Source organism: Natrix helvetica (assembly GCF_964273705.1).
Source record: "Natrix helvetica genome assembly, chromosome: 13".
NCBI classification, from domain to species: Eukaryota; Metazoa; Chordata; class Lepidosauria; order Squamata; family Natricidae; genus Natrix; species Natrix helvetica.
Window position 1 is genome coordinate 16,155,115 of NC_138557.1, and position 18,212 is coordinate 16,173,326.

Here is an 18,212-nt window from a genome sequence, read left to right on the forward strand (position 1 = left end):
TTTGGTAACAGTTCTAAAGTTTGGCACTTCTTTGGTGGGTGTTTGCATTCCGTTCCCATGCCTATGTCCTTGGATCTTTCAACCATTGTCTCTGGTTGGCCCCCTTTGGTTCGTGTCACTCCCACCTCCTGACATTCCCTTCCTCCCTCCTCCTCCCTTTTTGTGGCAGGATGCCATCAAAGCGAAGTGTGAAGCAATGGGATGGCAGATCTGGCACTATATTTGACTGCCCTTCTCTTCCCTTACATCCCACTTGGACGAGCAACGAGCAACGTCTGAGATGAACACATCTTGGTCCAGTAGCCATGATTCAACCTTTAGACACCTTTGGCCTGGATGACTGGATGTCTTCATTGACATCTTGCAAACCATTTGGGGGAGGAATTTCTGAAGTTGGTGTGGCGAGAGCTGGTACATTCCAGCGACTCTCTGTCTCTCTGCCTAACTAATTTTGCTCTGATTGATGAAGTTGCTTGGATGAGTAATGAGACGCTTTGGAGTAACAGAGTTTGGGCTCAACTTTTAGACATTACACTGGAATGCTATTTTGGGCTTTAGAAGTACAAGCTGAGATTCCCCTTCTGCTAAATTCTTTGAGACCCCAACATGATATAAGTCAGGGATGTCCAAACTTGGGAACTTTAAGACTTGTGGACTTCAACTCCTAGAATTCCCCAGCCAGCTGGCTCGGGAAATCTGGGAGTTGAAGTCCACAAGTCTTAAAGTTCCCAAGTTTGGACACCCCTTATATAAGTAATGAGCTGGCTACTCCGCTTTCAACAACTCCAGGGATGTAGTTTTCACACCTGTTGTATATTTTGGGTTTTGTTTGTATGTGTCATAAATGAATGATGTCGACATGAAAAGTATATGAAAGAGTTAACATTCATTTATCATTTCCATCATCTCCTCCATCTGTTTTAAGGTCTTTGAACTGAAGTGGTAGAGATCAGGATGATTATAATATTTTCCATGGTGATGGTTTTGTGATTAGGATAGCAGTGCCCCAACTGTGTTCCAACTGTCACCTTCAAATCTTGATTCAAGTGGCAGCTCTGGGACCCCTCATTATAAGGTGATCTGGTAAAGCTCTTCTGGGAGGTACTTAGCGAATTGCAATTTAACCTTTCCTTCCTCCCTCCCTCCCTTCCCTTCTCTCCTTCCTTCCTTCCTTCCTCCTCTCTTCCCTTCCTTTCCTTTCCTTCTCTCCTCCCTCCCTCCCTCCCTCCCCTTTCCTTCTCTCCTTCCTTCCTTCCTTCCTTCCTTCATCCCTTCCTTTCCTTCTCTCCTTCCTTCCTTCATTCCTCCCTTTCCTTCTCTCCTCCCTTCCTCCCTCCCTTCCCTTCCCTTTCCTTCTCTCCTTCCTTCCTCACTTCATTTGTCCCTTCCCTTCCTTTCCTTTCCTTCTCTCCTTCCTCCCTCCCTCCCTTCCTCCCCTTTCCTTCTATCCTTCCTTCCTTACTTCATTCATCCCTTCCTTTCCTTCTCTCCTCCCTTCCTTCATTCCTCCCTTTCCTTCTCTCCTCCCTTCCTCCCTCCCTTCCCTTCCCTTTCCTTCTCTCCTTCCTTCCTTCATTCCTCCCTTTCCTTCTCTCCTCCCTTCCTCCCTCCCTTCCCTTCCCTTTCCTTCTCTCCTTCCTTCCTTACTTCATTTGTCCCTTCCTTTCCTTTTCTTCCTTCCTTCCTTCCTCCTTCCTTCCTTCCTTCCTTCCATTTTTTCCCCCAGGGACGACAGCCCATGTGGGGATCACTTTGTATGGGATGGATAGCAAATCTGGGCACAGACACCTGGATGATGAGAATGCCTTTCGCCGCAACAGTCTCGACATCTTCCAGGTGGCCACAGAGCGGAACCTGGGCAGTGTGTGGAAGATCCGGATCTGGCATGACAATAAAGGTGAATAAATGCAACAGGGTGCTGAGCTTGGCTGGGCAGCTGGAGTACAGAACCCAGGGTTCAGCGTGAAGTCAAGGGCAAGGAATGCCTGCTCTTCTTCATTGGTCTTCATTGGTCAAGAGAATTGAGTTCCAGAGAATTCAAATTCAGTATTGCAGGCTAATTCTGCCGAATGTCAGCAGTTCATTTCTGACCGGTTTAAGCTTGACTTCCATCCTTCCGAGGTGGGTCAAATGAGGTTGTTGGGGTCAAGAGGCTGAGTCTGTAAACCGCTTAGGGAGGGCTGTTAAGCACTGGGAAGCGGCATATAAATCTAAGTGCTATGGTTAATGCTGTTGCTTTTGAATTCGTAATGATCAATTTTTGTCTCCAAGGTGGTGTAGGTTCTCACCTGTCACTAAACGTGTATTCCATTGCTTTGTAGCCCACGTTTAATTTTGTCTACCTCTCCTCCTTTTCCCACACACAACCTGCCAAGCCCCTGTAGACCAAGTTAACTAAGACAGTGGTTGCGTTTGGGTGTCACGTGATGCCCAAACAGGTCTGCTTAACACATTCACCTGCTTCACGCAACCTGCTGAGAAATATGGTTGACTTCCCATGCTGACATTTGGGCCCCTCGTTTTAGCCAAGCCTATTGGGCAAATGCAGCCATTGGAGTGACTGTTTCCCCTTTGGCTTTTTCCACAAGTTGGAGCCCAGAATTTATTTATGCATTTATTATTACATTTACATACTGCTTATTGCATTGTTCAAGTGACCCTTAGGGCAGGTTCTGGGCCGTGGCCTGTTTAGAGCTAGGCTGTGTGTTGCTTGTGCAGAATCATCCTCTCTCTCTCTCTCTCTCTCTCTCTCACACACACACACACACACACACATACCACCTGACTGCTGCCAGTCCACAAAGCCAGGAAGGCTGCCTTAGAGCAGGGGTCACCAACCTTGGCAATTTTAAAACATGTGGACTTCAACTCCCAGAGTTCTTTGCTGGCTGAGGAACTCTGGGAGTTGAAGTCCACCAGTCTTAAAGTTGCCAAGGTTGGAGAGCCTTAGAGAACAAGTAAATAATTCTGACTTGTTAACACTGCCTGAGCGATAAAGGCTGATAAAGGGAGAATTCGCACTTCTGCTCGTGGGGAGGGAAGGCAGGGGTGGGAGGAAGGAGAGGAGAGAGCCATTTCCAAAGGGGTAGGGAGGGGACCCAGAAAACGGCTAAACCCAAAGGTGCTTTTTCAGGAATAAGGAACTGGACTTTCCTTATTCTTTTTCTTTGAAGATGTTTTGCCTCTCATCCAAGAAGCTTCTTCAGCTCTGGCTGGATGGTGGGAATGGAAGGATTTATACTCTTTGCAGAGAGCTGGTCATTTGCATCCTTTTAGAGGATCGCTGAGCCCGCTTGGAGGTTTAGCTGTGTCCTCAGGGACACAGCTAAATGTGGTGGAAATGGGTGTGGAGGCTTCTTGGCTCGTCTTCAAAGAAAAGTCCGGTTGCCTCCTGAAAAAGCACCTTTGGGGCAAGCATGACCCGGGTGACGGGGAATCTCCATAGGCCTCCAGCCTGGCTGAACCGTCTCTCCTTCTGCCTTCTGCTTTTCAGGGCTCAGCCCAGCTTGGTTCCTGCAGCATGTCATTGTCAGGGACTTGCAGACCTACAAGAGCTACCACTTCTTGGTGAACGACTGGCTGTCTGTGGAAAGCCTGGAGAACGACGGCCTGGTGGAGAAGGAGGTCTTCGCTGCCAGTGAGTGGGGCAGCGTGAGCCGGCCCTGGACACCCTCTGGGCCCTCTGCTGGGCCACTGCTTTGCCCTGATTGGGGAGCTCGACAGTGGGGGTGGCTGCCTGGGTAGAGAAAAGGTCCCTACCCCCAAGTTGCCTGTTCTCTTGGTTTTTAGTCTTCATTTCCTCTTTCTTAAGTTTTAATTCTTTGGGGTTACCTTTTTATCATGCTGCAAGCCACCTCAAGTCACTGTAACAGTGAGATGGGCAGCATATGTACATGTGAGATAGATAGATGGATGGATGGATGGATGGATGGATGAATGGATGAATGGATGGATAGATTAGATAGATAGATAGATAGATAGATAGATAGATAGATAGATAGATAGATAGATAGATAAGATAGATAAATAGGCAGACATACAGATATAGATGCTGGAAAAGAAGAAAGAAAGAAAGAAAGAAGGAAGGAAGAAAGAAAGAAAGGAAAGAAAGAAAGGAAAGAAAGAAAGAAAGAAAGAAAGAAAGAAAGAAAGAAAGAAAGAGAAAAAGAAAAACGGACTCTATGGAAGAGGAAGGATGATCCAAAGGGATCCAGCTTGAGGAAGCTAATAGCCATGCTTGGCTTGAGTCTTAACAGCAGGGGCAAAATGGCTGCCCCAGATGAGATGCCCATTTTGTGGGAAGGGAAACACAAAAGGCCCAAATGTGAGAGAGCAACTTCAGCAAGAGGCCCTTCAAAGGAACACCAATGATCTTCTGGGAGAGATTCCCCTTCCTCTCCCTCAGGTGGAGTGGATTGGAGTGAGGACGAGCCCACACCAGTCTCCTCCAGCAGAGCCCGATTCTTGTGGACGGGGTAGCCCCCGTACGGCCCGGGGAAGGGGAGGAGAGTCTCCCGTAGCCTCTGCTGCTTCATGCTCTTATCTCACAGGTGGGGAACAATGGCCCTTTCATGCCTTGTGGACCTCAACTCCCAGAATCCCTGAGCCAGCCGTGCTCTGCCGTTCCCCGTTCCTGCTCTGTAGCCTCCCTTTCACCCGTTTCTCTCCCTCCACAGGTGAGGCCGACCTGAGGAGCTTCTTCCGCATCTTCGTGGGAGAGCTGCAGCGGGGTTTCTTCGAGAGGCACGTCTGGCTCTCGCTGTGGGACCGGCCCCCTCGCAGCCGCTTCACCCGGGTCCAGAGAGCATCGTGCTGCTGCCTCCTCATCTTCCTCTTCCTCTGTGCCAATGCCGTGTGGTACGGGGTTGTGGCAGATGCCAACTTCAAGTGAGCCACCAGCATCAAAAGTGTTCCGAGCGCCAGGTCCTTCTCGGCCCAACCTCCGCTGAAAGAAGAACCTTCCACAATCCCTGCCCAAAGAGGGGAGGAGAAAGGCCCAGAAATGTCGGCTCTGCATTATTCTTCCTCTTCAATTTAGCCCCCCCGGTCCCCAAAGGGGTGACTTTCCCAGGCTGCTTAGGAGACGGTGGCCACAGAAGAACATCCGTGACTCTCTCTCTGGGTCTTTAGGTGCCCCAGAGCCAGTCAGTCCAGGAGACCCTTCCCTACTTTAGCAGCAATTATCTTATTTTTCAGAGTATAAGACACACCTTTCCCCCCTCCCAAAAAGAGTGTGAAAATCTGGGTGTATCTTATACACTGAGTACAGCATTTGTGGGGGGCCCAAACCCTACCCCCTTTGCAAAAATGGAGGTGCAGAGGGTTTGGGAGGCCTGCAAAGTTCTCCTGGGGGCAGGGGAGGGCAGAAACAAGCAAAAAATGGGCCGTGCAAAAAAGCCTCCTAAGGGCGATGGATGCCCTTTTTTTGTGCATGAATAGCCTTTAGCTATGCCTTTTTTCCCAGCCTCTAGGAGTACTTTGCAGGCCTCTCAAACTCTCTGCATGCTCTGTTTTTCACAAAATATGAGGCATGCAGAGGGTTTGGGAAGTCTGCAGAGTGCAATTTTTTTTAAAAAAAATGGCCTCTTCAAAATCTTGGTGCATCTTATACTCCGAAAAATACGGTACTCCCCTGCGGCCCCCCTCTCCCCCTTTCAGTCCAAAGTGAGCCTAGATAGATACTGGAACCCAGCTTGAGTAGTCCTGCCCTGAGTGGAAGGAAGATGAAAGACAGACCCAAAGGTGCTTTATCAAAAGGCAACTGGATTTTCTTTGTTCTTCCTAGAAGACGTTTCGCTTCTCATCCAAGGAGCTTCTTTAATTCTGACTGAAGAAGAACCGAAGAAGCTTCTTGGATGAGAAGCGAAACGTCTTCAAGGAAAAACAAAGAAAGTCCATTTGCCTCTTGAAACCAGGACCTGGATGAGGGGGAATCTCCATAGACAGGAAAGAAGGACTTTGGTTCTGGAGCGAATAACACCAGGCATCAGCTCCAAATGGGACGAGACGGCTTCCCATCCCAGAACGAATGTTTACACCATCTTCAAGCTTTTGAGTCCCATGCAAAGGGTTACGCTCAAGGCAGGGCAAGGTTTACACCAATTTAATTTGAATTGATAAGTCTTAATTTAAATATGATAACAGCCATGTTTAATAATTTCTCCCTCTTCGGTACATTAAATGTTACCGTTTGTGGCAGATTTTGGCTGTTCAACTGAAGGAAGCTGGAAGTCTGTCTGTAAGCCTTTGGTGTCCTTTTCTTTCTTCTGGGCGTAATGGAAGAAGAGAAGAAGGGCAGAGGAAGACAGCTGGGTGCCTCCTTTCCTCCTACTCAGTTACAAAATTGACCCGCTGGGCATCCCCTCTCTGCAAATGGGCCTTCCTGCTGTCTTGATGCTCACATGCTTCAATCTAGACTGGTGCAATCTCAGGGCAGAGGACGCTCAGTGTATATTTTTGTTTTGTTTTATTTATTTAAGAATAAATTCATAAAATGTATTGTTTTAATATAAAAAAAGGAAAGACACTGCAGAAAGAACAAAATACAAAAAACAAAACTGAAACATGTCACTTCCTACTATATACGAGAAATTAAGCAGCTTCATTTTTAAGCCTGTCCTTAGCTGCCTGGAAGAGCCTCGATCGATTGCCTGGTCTTTCCATTCCATCCATGCAGAGTCCATTCCTTTCAAAAAACCGAATCTGTTTCGGTGATCCGAGTTTGTACATCTGGAACTGCAGTAAATTTCTAGCATTGAATGATAATGTTGCTATATAAATTATTATTACTTTTAATGCAGTTAAGCCAGTGTTTCTCAACCTTGGAGACTTTAAGTCCTGTGGACTTCAACTCCCAGAATTCCCCAGCCAGCTATGCTGGCTGGGGAATTCTGGGAGTTGAAGTCCACGGGACTTAAAGTCACCAAGGTTGAGAAACACTGAGTTAAGCCAAAATACCCAGCCTAGCCCCCATCATCTCTCCCTCCCTCCCTGCCTCTCTCTTTCTGCATCTCTCTCTCTCTCTACCCTCCTCCCTCTGTCTCTTACTCCCCCCTCTCTTTACCGTGTTTCCACAAAAATAAGACGTGGCCTTGTTTTCTTTTGACCCCCAAAATAAGCGCTTGGCCTTATTTTGGGGGAGGTCTTATTATTATTATTATTTTTTTAATATAAATTTTACTTATTTTTCTTTAAAAAAGACAAAACAACACATACAGAACAAGAGCAGGGAAGTAAAAAAAAACAACACAATTTCATCAAGCATGTCGTTTGGTTACAAGTTTTTGTGCAGTGGTTTTTACAATTAAGGATAAGGTCACTAATTATCCATTAGACATAGTCAAATATTTCATTGAGCATTGTGTGTTCAAATTACCATTAGTATTCTTTCTTTTGTGACAACCCTTGTTTCTTTACATCCATAATTATCTACTAGGTAACAATAAGTCTTTATAAAATTATATCACCATTCTCTAAAAGATAAGAATAAAGATTAAGTCAAAGAAAAAAAAACCTCATTACTTCATATAAGACATTTCTACTTTCCATTAGCCATAGAATTTCCAATCATCCTCAACTCCAAATAGGGGGAGGTCTTATTATTTTTGAGGTACAGGAGGCGGCGAGCGTGGTCACCTCATGGCTGCTGCTGCATTGCAATGTTTTTGGGGAGGGGGCTTATTTTCAGAGGAAGGCTTATTTTAGCGCATACGCTCAAAAGCCCGATTGGGCTTATTATTTGGGGAGGTCTTATTTGGGGGAAACAGGGTTTGACAATAAACAGCATTGAAGCCCTGTCTACATTTTCTGTAGTCTTATTAACAGGCAGACAAACAGCTTCCAATTGACATTTTTTTGGTCTGTTTTTAGCCCGGTGCCCATCTCCACCCTGATCCCGGTTAATGGCGAGACAGTCTTGGTTGGCTTGGTCTCCAGTTTGGTGGTTTATCCTGTGTACCTGGTTCTCCTGTTCCTCTTCCGGATGGCACGGAGCAAGGTAACAATGGAAGAGAGCCCATTTAAAACATGTGTGGAGTTCAGAACAGCTTCCCTGTTCCCTAGGAAGTCCAAAAGAATGGCCTGGGAAGTTTGGTTTAGGGGTTCCACAGTGCCCCCCTTAAAGATGTCCCAAAGGTGCTTTTTGAAAAGACAACTTTTTCCTTGAAGACGTTTCTCTTCTCATCCAAGAAGCTTCCTCCGTTCTGACAGAATGGTGGAAAGATTTATATTCCTTGCTAAATCCTTCCATTCTCCACCATTCAGTCGGAGCTGAAGAAGCTTTTTGGGTTCAAAGTAGCTGAACAGTCTGGTGCTTTATTTGCCTATATATGAGGGGAGGGACTGCTTATAGGGCAAGAGAGATATTGCCATTCTGGTTTTTTAAAAAGCATAACATTTGTAATGCCTTAATTATCCTTATGTTCACACAAGAAATGAAATATGGTGAAGCAAATTCTTGCTCTTAGGTTTTCCCAATAAATAAAAAGCTATCTTATTTGCTGTCCAGCTCTGTTAAATATTTAAAATATCATGTTCATATTTTAAAATAAAGTTTTTTTTCCCATACATGTAAAAAAAAGTAGCTTCTTGGATGAGAAGATAAACTTTTTGCTTTTCCTTGAAGCAAAGAAAGTCCAGTTGCCTTTAGAAAAAGCACGAGCTGGATAACTGAGAATCTCCAGACTTGAAGATATTTAGTTTCAGAAGTTGCTCAAACTTCAATCTCCTTGGAATAAAGTTGTTGGAATTTGCTCTCTTGTAATACTTGCACTGTCTGTTGTTGACTATAATGTGACACTACAGGAATCTCCAAGGAGTTAAATTTTTACAACCAGTTTCCAGATTTTTAAATAGTGATGTTCCAATTGAAACAATATTTTTCCATTGTTTTGTAATAAGAAACTTGGCAGCTAAAAATAGCAATGGTTTTAATTCCCTATGTTGCATCAATTGTGATGCCTTGGAAAATAAGGGCAATAAACCAAGACCAGCAGCAGCGTTCATTATGGAAGATCGTAAGCTGATTTGTCTGACTTTCTTCAAATATTTTTAATCTAAAGAAATGCCTAACTGGGCACTGACATTAAAAGTGGTAATCTATACCAGTTGGCTTATAAATCTTGTGTACAACAGTCCGGAAATTTTGCAGTTTATTATCTGCATATTGTCATGTTAGTCTATATACATATCCAGATCACGGTTGTCCCAAAGGTGGTTTTTCAAAAGGCAACAGGACTTTCTTGGTTTTTTCTTGAAGAAATTTCGCTTCTCATCCAAGAAGCTTCTTCAGTTCTGGTAGAATTCTCCACCATTCGTTCAAAGCTGAAGAAGCTTCCTGGAGGAGAAGCAAAATTTCTTCAAGGAAAAACAAGGTCCAGTTACCTTTTGAAAAATCCCCTTTGGGACAAATTGAGGCAGATTTAAATTTCTGTTCCCCCAACCCGTGATCTCACCTCCCTCCCTCAAGCAGCCTCCTCTCCTGCAGGTGAACATCAGCCAGTCCCTGGCCCATTCAGACCAGCAGTCCTTGGAGATCGACAACTACCTGGACTCATCGCTTCTGGAGAGTTCCTTCATCACTTTCCCTGGACTTCGGACAGAGGTGAGGAGAATCAGGGCTTCCCCTTTTCTCTCCATGCCACCCTGCAACCTCTAGCCGGTCCTGGAATCTTTTCTTATACACACATACACAGGGGGAAAAAACATAGATGTCAATATAGCTATGAAATGGGGTCCTTCGCATCCTCAGGGCCCCAGGGCAGGGCACAATGCCAGGTCTTCGAGGCCTTGTGGAAAGCCAACAGAGTTGGGCTCCTCCTCAACTCTGAGGGGAGAACGTTCCAGAAGGGATGGGGGTATGGCAAAGAAGGCGCGTCTCCTGTCCCTGTTCTTTGGCTGGTGGGACCCAACCTCTCCTGTCCAACCAAACTGGATGGCAGAAACCACCAGAGAAGATGGTCTCTTAAGTAACCTGGTCCTGAGTAGGAGAGGAGTGGAGAGGAGAGAAGAGAAGAGGGCAAGGCAAGGCAAGGCAAGGCAAGGCAAGACAGTTCTGACTTAGGTTTCCTGATACAACAAAAAGCACATGATTAGGTCCAAAAACCCTCTTTTTACTTCAAAGGCTGTGAATTATACTCATTCACAACCCATAATGAGTCCCAAATAGTTTGGAAAGAGTTCTGCAGGAGGCTGCCGAAGTCCTTCGGGATAAGGCTGATAAGCACCCACCTTTATCTTCTTTGAAACGCTGCCAAAGACTTAATTGGCAATTAGCTTGGCAAGGCCACATGGAGCAAAGAGTCCAAACGTATTTTCAGAAGGTAAACTGACCAGCATGAACCAAGTTGCTTCCTGCAAAGGCTCCCGTGCCTTTGCTCCTCCTTTGTGTCCTATGGGAGGGGCCAGTCACCTCCAAGCCTTACTCCCGAGTCGTCCCTTTTGTCTTAACTGTTCTTGCCTTCTGGCAGTTCTATGCATGTGCACACTGGGAACAGGCTCCAGCTGTTCTTCTGCCTCGCTGCTGTCCGACTCTGGAGGCAGCACATAACTCCCAGATGACCCAGGCCCCCTCTCTGCCTCCGACGCAGAGCCCTCATCTGAGCCTTCCCCAGACTCCAGGACTTGCCCAACTTCCTCCCCAACCCTCCTCACTGTCCGAATCTGCTGCCAGTTCTGTAGGCTGCCAGTGGACCAGAACAAAGACAAGACATAACCTTTACTGTCTCTTTTTTTCTGTGAACACACTGGCAAACCTGAAAAAATGAAATTCTGATGCCTCAAGAAAGCTGTTACAGAATCTAGCTGTTCTGTTTGAATATTGTGAAGCCTCCTCCGAGGGTACTGCAGACCCTGGTCAAGCATGGCTTATATGCCATGTCCTGGATGGAAGGAAGGTGAACTTCCATTAATTTTTCTGCTGTCCTCACCACTCTCTGCATTGCCTTCCTCTCCGAAGCAGAAATGCTTCCAAACCAGACAGTAACAGGATATGTGACAGGATGCTCTCAATTGTCCCTGTCTAGAAAGGGCATCTCAAGGATGGCCGACGGGCTAAACGCTTGTCCCTTTCACGCTCTCTTTCTTTACAGGCTTTTTCAGAGGAGACCAAAACCGATTTGATCCTGGACGATTCAAAAAGGTAAGTCCTTGCCTTGACCAACAGCTTAGCCTTGTAAGAATAGCCAAGCTTGGCTCAGTGTTGCCACCTGCTGTTTGCAAGTAGAGTTTAGTCGTAAGGGAACAAGGCTGAGAAAAGGAGCCATGGGCTGTAATTGAGCCGGGACTTACGGTATTAAGTCATTGTGGTCGTTAAGCAGGTCACTATGTGACCATGCCCAATTTTATGACTTTTTTTGTAATGTTCTTTAAGTGAACGTGGCAGTTGTTAAGGAAATATGTTTTATCCAGTAAGTGGGGTTTTTTTGGGCCAGAAATCAGAAATAAATGCGGGAAACTTGCAAAAAATGTTGAAAATTGTGACCGCAGGACGCTGCAAGCAGCCACAAACTTGAGCAGGTTATTGAATGCCCAGTGGAGGGGGAGGGGGTTGCGGTCACCAGAACTTCAAAATTGGGTGGTAAGTACTTTTTCGGGGGTCCGTCATAACTTCGAAGTTCATTAAGTGACCGGTCATAAGTGGAGAACTACCTGTACAAACCTTGAGACCAGATTTGGAGGAAGAGGGAGCAGCCAGAGAGCCGCAGATGGGAATTCTCAGTTTCCCTCCGTTCCATTTTTTGGACCAGCCTGATCCGGTGGCAGTCCAACGAAGCCCTCCTCAACTGGCCAGACCTGCTCATGGGCAACACCATCCAGAAGCTGAAGAGAGGGCGGACCAGTCGTCATCTCGGCCTCGAGGCTCCTTTGGCCCCGGAGGGGGACGGCCAGACCCCGGCCTTTCCCCAGGCTCAAGCCAGATACTTCTCCGCTTCCGGTAAGGAGAGGGAGAGAAGCCACTGGGGGCTTGCAAGGGACTTTGACGTCTGGTGTAGAATCGGCCCTTAGATCTGCCCAGAGGGGGACCTTGTGTGAAGAATCAGAGGGGCCACGAGAGAAAGAACAAGAGGGGCTCCCACAGGGTCTCTGCCAGGGGACTGAAGTGCCATCAGATTTTTATGCGCATTTTGTGTGTGGTGCACAATACAAAAGGGCAGAACCTTGATTGCACCATCATGCCTTTTTTTGACCCCTCAATGGAGACCCCTCGATGTTCTCTTTCTAGGGTATCTCTGCATTAGAAAGGTTTTTGCAATGCAGAGCCAGGAAAAACTCTGAGCGTCACATGTTATTCATGCCCACTGCTAAATCAAGGTTTTAAAAGCTGGTTTGTTGGACACCTTGCTAAGCCAAATCAAGCCCTATTGAGTCCAGTGGGGCACCTGCTTCACCTTGACCTGCCAAGAGTTTTCAGTCCTCAGGAAGGAGATTTCTCCCATACCAGGAGGCTAGGCCAAAATGTGTTAACGGTTCTCCCCCACAACTGCTCAGGATGGAAGGAAAGAAAGAGGGAGGGAGGGACGGACTCTGGCTGGGAGGACAGTGACACCAAGAGGACTTTAAGAGGAACCTCTGCAGAGGAGACATGAATGAAGCCCATCATCACCGGCTTGGTGCCTTGCCAGTGCCCTGCCATAAAGGCGGGAGGGAGGATGAGGGTTTATTCGGTGCTATTAACCATAACTTCAAACATGGGAACTAGGGAGGGGGGAGTGACAATGAGGAAGACGGATCACCAAACCGGCTTCCATAAGGATCTTCAAGGCCATTTGCCCTGAGAAAGGAATGTTACCAGTTTGACACCTCAGAGTTTCTCAAAACATCTTGCCGGCATCATATTGGCTCTCTTGGGGACTGTGTGAGATTGAAACGCTTTACTTCTTCTGAGCTTCTATCACTTTTCATCTTGCCATTCAAGAGGGAGGAGGGAGGGGGGCAAATGGAATGCCAAGCTTTCATCTACGGATAGTGAACCTCGGCAAGGTCAATGCCGCCGTTGTTAGACGGAGACACGGACTGTTTCCCATAACAAAAGGAAGTCTTATAATTGGACAATGTGAGCATCCGGGGTCGGGAGAAAGGGAATCTATTGTTTAACTAAGTGAACTTTTGAAAATGGAAACCAGAGCTGGTTTTACTTCTGCAGTTCTGAGATGTTGGTGTCCAATGAAGTTATACTTTGGGGAATGTAAAGATCCCGAGAGTATGTACTCCTTTGAGGTACGCTAGTCGGACCATTGACCTTAAACCAGCTCTCACCAACTTACCACACCCTTCTTGGATGCTCCCGAGAGAGCTGTAGCCTATCTTGGGGGGAGGGATTGGGAATTGGAAAGAATAGCATTGTATTTTGGGTGGGAACTCCAGATTCCACCTAATGCCAGGCCTGCCCCAGTCGTCTCTCTCAGGAAAGGGAGATCTGTGACTCTACTTAGTTCAGGGGTGTCCAAACTTGGCAACTTTAAGACTGGTTTGTTCTTCCCACAACAGATGAAGATCTGATACGGCAGATTCTTGCAGACGGAGCTGGTGGCATCCCCCATCTTCAGGAAGGGGGAAACTGCCCCAAGGTGGAAAGAGACCTCCTCTCTGGGCTGTAAGTCTGTGGGGGGGGGGGGGGAGAAGGGATGTGTTGAAGGGGGCAGGGGGGAGAGGAAGCTCTCAGAAGTAACCCCTCCCAATCTTCTGGGTTGCGTTTGTGAGAGAGAGAGAGAGAGATGCAACATGTGCAAACGAGGGCAGTGCATTGTGTGGGGTTTCCCTTGGCTGCCTTGCACCTGGCCTCTCACCTGGTGAATCAGGAGGAAGATGGGCTGAGAGGCGAGTGGAACACCACCCCTCCCCCCCCAAAAAAAGGTCTTCGTTCCTTCCTGCCAATGTTTGAAGGCGTTCCTGCATTGGATTATTCCGGTAGGTCAAACATGCCCGGAGACAAGATGGAAGCGATCGTCTTGCAGAGGCTGAACGAGAAAGGCCAGAGCGTGGCAGCCCCTGGCCGGGAACTGAATCATTCCGCCAAATCAACCCGAACAGGTAACCTTTTCTGGCCCCACCTAGGGAAATGCAAAGGCCTCAGCCCCCTCCCCCCAATCCCTTCCGAATAAGGCATACAAAGACCTGATGCTCTTAACTTGCAGGGGGTCTCACGGCTGCCTTTCTGGTGGGACCTCAGTGCCAAGAGACCCTGGTCTAAGAATTGCCCTCCAGGCAATGGGTGGGGCTTTCTCCTACATAGTATCTGTGCCCCTCTTCCTGCAACTCAGTTGTGACTGTGTCACTTTCCTATCTCTTTGTTAAATAAGCCCTAACCCTAAATTCTTGCCTTGGTGGGGTATCCACAAGCAGGGAATCAGAAAAGTTAGGGATCAACTAGGCCTACCTTTTGCACATTTGTTGCATTCCTGGAAGATGCTGACATTACTCTCTGAAAGCAGTTGGGTGCAGCATCTAGGCTCACCTTCAGTGGCATGAAGGCCCTGCTCAGCGTGGTTCTTACCCTCCTGGGCCACCTGGGGCATGGTGTCAAGATTTACCTCCCCACCCCGTTTTTCGCCTGCAGTTGTGGACCACAATCTCCGGAAGCGCCTGCTGCCCTCTTGGTGCTCCTACTTGGCACACGCCATCAGCCTCCTCCTCCTCCTCGTCTGCTTTGGCATCTCTGTGTGGATCGGAGTGGGCTTCAGCTCCAGTGTGGCCCTCATGTGGCTGATCTCAGGGATTTTTAGCTTCCTCTCCTCCTTTTTGCTCTGGGAACCCCTTAAGGTAAGTCCTCACAGAAGGTGAGACCTAGAAGATCACTCTAGGTTCCCTCCTCAATTCCCTCTGGTGGTTGGTTCCCGTTCTCTCTGGCCCCATTCCATTCCCTGCCTCCCCCTCGTTTCCACGTTCCATCTTTTGTTTGTTTGTGCTGCTAAAATTTGAGTAGGCATCCGACAAATATATACTGAGTGGAGTATGACCATGCCAGCTCTTTCTAAAATCTACTGTGATTTTCTGTGGCTCCTGGTTGGACCTGGGGGCTGGATTATTTACAGACCAGCCTCTTACCTTCTGCTTGGGAAGATCCAGGCCAGAAGGGCGGAGAGCCAGTTCTGTGCAGGGAGAGGAATCTAAACACCGGCATGGGTTGTTGAGATCAGTTGTGCCTGGAGCATCTTCCCTTGTGGTCCAAAGAGAATCCTCGAGTGTCTGTTCAGAGCATGGTGAACAGGAGCTGTCTCTAGAATAGCAATGGATTCATCAAAAGAGGGTGTGGATTTAACAGACCTTCCCTTCCCAAGGGGTTGCGTTAAGTGATGTGCAACGTCACCTCCAAATCCAGAGGTATTTGATATTTTTGTACCTCCAGATTCTCCTGGAAGCCCTTTACTTCTCCCTGGTGGCCAAGCGCCTGCACCCTGAGGAGGACGACACTTTGGTGGAGCAGCCCTTTGTGGAGCACGTCTCGGAGAAGATCGGGAAGGTCCGGCCTCCTCAGGGCTTTGCTCTTTTCCAGGCCAAGGAGGAAGCCAGGAAGGTCAAGCTTCTGCACAGCCTGCTCAAGGTGAAAAGGGGAGACCAGGAGACCCTGGGATTGCGCCCAACAAGAGGAGCTGGAGCCTCTGGTGTCATCTCCCCTCCTGACCCAAAGGGGAGCCTGTGAGGGGGTGGGCGTGCAAGCACCCCAAGATCCCAGAGCAGAACGTCCTCCCTGCCTGGGGCTTTTCTGAGCAGAATGGCAAGTCCCCTTCCTCTCTTTCTCCTAGAACTGCTTCATCTACATGTTCTTCCTGCTGGTCGTCCTTCTCACCAACTACAGTGGGCCTTCACACAACAGCCAGGCATTCCTTTTGCAAAAGTCCATCAAGCAGCAGCTTGGCGTCAGGCAATTCCTGGATATTAAGAGGTATTTCTGCTGCGTGGCCTCCTGTTCACATGTTCAGCTTTGTAGATGGTTTGATGCTCCTCAACTGAGCTCCACCCTGGGCCCAGAAAAAGAGGGAGGAGGGTAAGGATGGGAAGGGCAGCTCCAGCCAAGGGAGAACAGGGCTTGGCAGGGACCAGAGCGCGCTTTGAAATTGGGACGAGCATCTTCCGTGCTGAGCACAGTCACTCTCTGCTTTTCCTCCTTCATCGTCTTGGTGCAGATCCGATGACTTCTGGCTTTGGGCCACGCAGGGACTGTTGCCCTTTCTGTATCGGAATCGCTCTGCCCAGGGAAGCTCAGGTATCACTCTGGGGGCCCCAAGACTTCGGCAAATCCGTGTGCAAGAAGGTAAGTGGGAAGCGAGCAGGTTTTTGTCTGTTTAATGGTGAACCTTGACGGTGCAGTGGCTAGAATGCAGCATTGCAGGCTAACTCTGCCGACTGCCAGCAGTTTGATCCTGATAGGCTCAAGGTTGACTTAGCTTCCCATCCTTCTGAGGTCAGGAAAATGGAGACCCAGATTGTTGGGGTCAATATGCTGACTGTAAACCACTCTCTAAGCGGTTTATATACTGTACATACTGTAAAGTGGTATATAAAACTAAGTGCTATTGCTATTAGTAATTGTGCACCATGTTCCAGATGTGGAATAGAAATAATCGGTTTAAGAAACAAGGGCAGTTTCCTCACTGCCACAGTCTTATTTTGTGTGTCCTCTTCTACCAAAGCCTTCTTTGGTTTACACAGGTGCCCCAGATTTGATCTCTCCCGCTCTATGATTTCTGGAGCATGAAACCCCTGTTGATTCCATTCATCTGGAGCCTTTCCTGATATCTGGGCTGAATCAGAACATGCTTTCTTATTAAGTATTTTTATTTATCAAATTTCCACATCACTGTCTCACCAATTGGACTCTTACAAATTTGTCAGTTTACAAATAAAAAGCATAACAAGAGACACAATTTTTTCAAAAATCAAAGGCAGAGTTAAAAAGAGTTAAATACTGTATTTTTCAGTGTATAAGAACCCCCCCCCCCAAAAAAAAAATAGCGTGGAAATGTTGGTTATACACTGAATACAGCTATTTCTGGCCTCCCGAAGTCCTGCCCCAGCATCCCATTTTTGCAAAAAACAGGCCGTTTTTGCAAAAACAGCGGTGTTTTTGCCTTCCGCCAGCCCCCATTAGCACTCTGCAGGCTTCAGCAGGGCTGGGGGAAGGCAAAAACGCCTCTGTTTTTGCAAAAAACCGACTCATTTTCCACCCATTTTTTGCAAAAATGGGGGCATTTTTGCCTTTCCCCCAGCTCTGCAGAGTGCTGCTGGGGCCCAGGGAGGACAAAAACTGTTTTTTCTTACTTACCATTTTGAAATTTTGGTGCGTCTTATAGTCTGAAAAATGCGGCATGTTCAGAATTGCAAAAGTCGAAAAAGGTGGAGGGAGTGGCCTCAAGCCACCAACTGCCCCCAGGGTTGCATGCCACACTTAAGAGCCCCAGGCTCTTGGATCCTTTTCCTCTGGAGGAGGAGGAGGAGGAGGAGGAGGAAGGAGAACAGCAAGAAATCTTAGAGAGTCCCACCTGGGAAGTTGAAAAAACACTCGGGATGAAAACAACCACCGGACACTTCCGGTTAGGCATTGTTGCCAAGTAAGCCACACAAAATGGAGTGTGACTTGATGACCAAAACCAAGTTCGCTCCGGTTGCCAGGATTTAACCTTTAGACGCCTTTGGCCCTCGTGACTGAGTCTTCATTGAAACAGTTGGCTGGATGGTTTTGTCTTTGGAGAAGGCGGCTCTGGATAGAAGAAGCCCATTTGAAGGACCAAGCAGAGAAAACATGGCGCTCTCTCTTCTCCCAACAGGGTGCTTGAATTCGCTGGAAGAGGCTCTCGGTGGGACGAAGAGAAGATGCGCTTTCAGTCCCAACAGCTTTGACACCACCAGCTACGCGGCTGGCTGGAAGAGCCCCTCGGACACCCTGGGGCCGCTCTGGACCTACTCTCCCCCTGACCTGGCTGGGTGAGTGGAGCCCTTCCCTCCCTCCCTTTCTCTCCCCCGCATTCTCCATGTTGGTGTGACCAGTTGCATTTCCTTCTGACTTACCTGTGGTCAGCCTCTTCTCCAAGAGCTCAGGACAGATGGCATCTTAGTCCCTTGTCCAGATTGTCCCCATGCAGGGAGTCCTTGAATTCATTTAGTTCATTTAGTGACCGTTCAAAGTTAAAACGGCACTGAAAAAAATGACTTATGACCGTTTTTCACACTTACAACCAATGCAGTCACGTGATAAAATTTCAGATGCTTGGCAATTG

General features: G+C 47.6%; 1 protein-coding gene across 4 annotated transcripts in view; it reads left to right on the plus strand.

The window, feature by feature from the left end:
• The window catches only part of PKD1 (polycystin 1, transient receptor potential channel interacting), a 184,869-nt gene that overhangs the window by 124,780 nt on the left and 41,877 nt on the right, over window positions 1-18,212 (plus strand). For 2 of the 4 annotated variants that reach the window (XM_081965355.1, XM_081965353.1), the window contains exons 27-40: window positions 1,727-1,897; window positions 3,494-3,637; window positions 4,677-4,887; window positions 7,870-7,996; window positions 9,485-9,601; window positions 11,088-11,137; window positions 11,745-11,932; window positions 13,486-13,591; window positions 13,910-14,028; window positions 14,555-14,757; window positions 15,344-15,538; window positions 15,741-15,880; window positions 16,122-16,249; window positions 17,763-17,919. In XM_081965355.1, coding sequence (XP_081821481.1) covers window positions 1,727-1,897; window positions 3,494-3,637; window positions 4,677-4,887; window positions 7,870-7,996; window positions 9,485-9,601; window positions 11,088-11,137; window positions 11,745-11,932; window positions 13,486-13,591; window positions 13,910-14,028; window positions 14,555-14,757; window positions 15,344-15,538; window positions 15,741-15,880; window positions 16,122-16,249; window positions 17,763-17,919 — 2,056 coding nt within the window. Of the gene's footprint in view, window positions 1-1,726; window positions 1,898-3,493; window positions 3,638-4,676; window positions 4,888-7,869; window positions 7,997-9,469; window positions 9,602-11,087; window positions 11,138-11,744; window positions 11,933-13,485; window positions 13,592-13,909; window positions 14,029-14,554; window positions 14,758-15,343; window positions 15,539-15,740; window positions 15,881-16,121; window positions 16,250-17,762; window positions 17,920-18,212 lie in introns of all 4 variants that reach the window. The other 2 variants (XM_081965352.1, XM_081965354.1) reach the window with 1 other exon arrangement.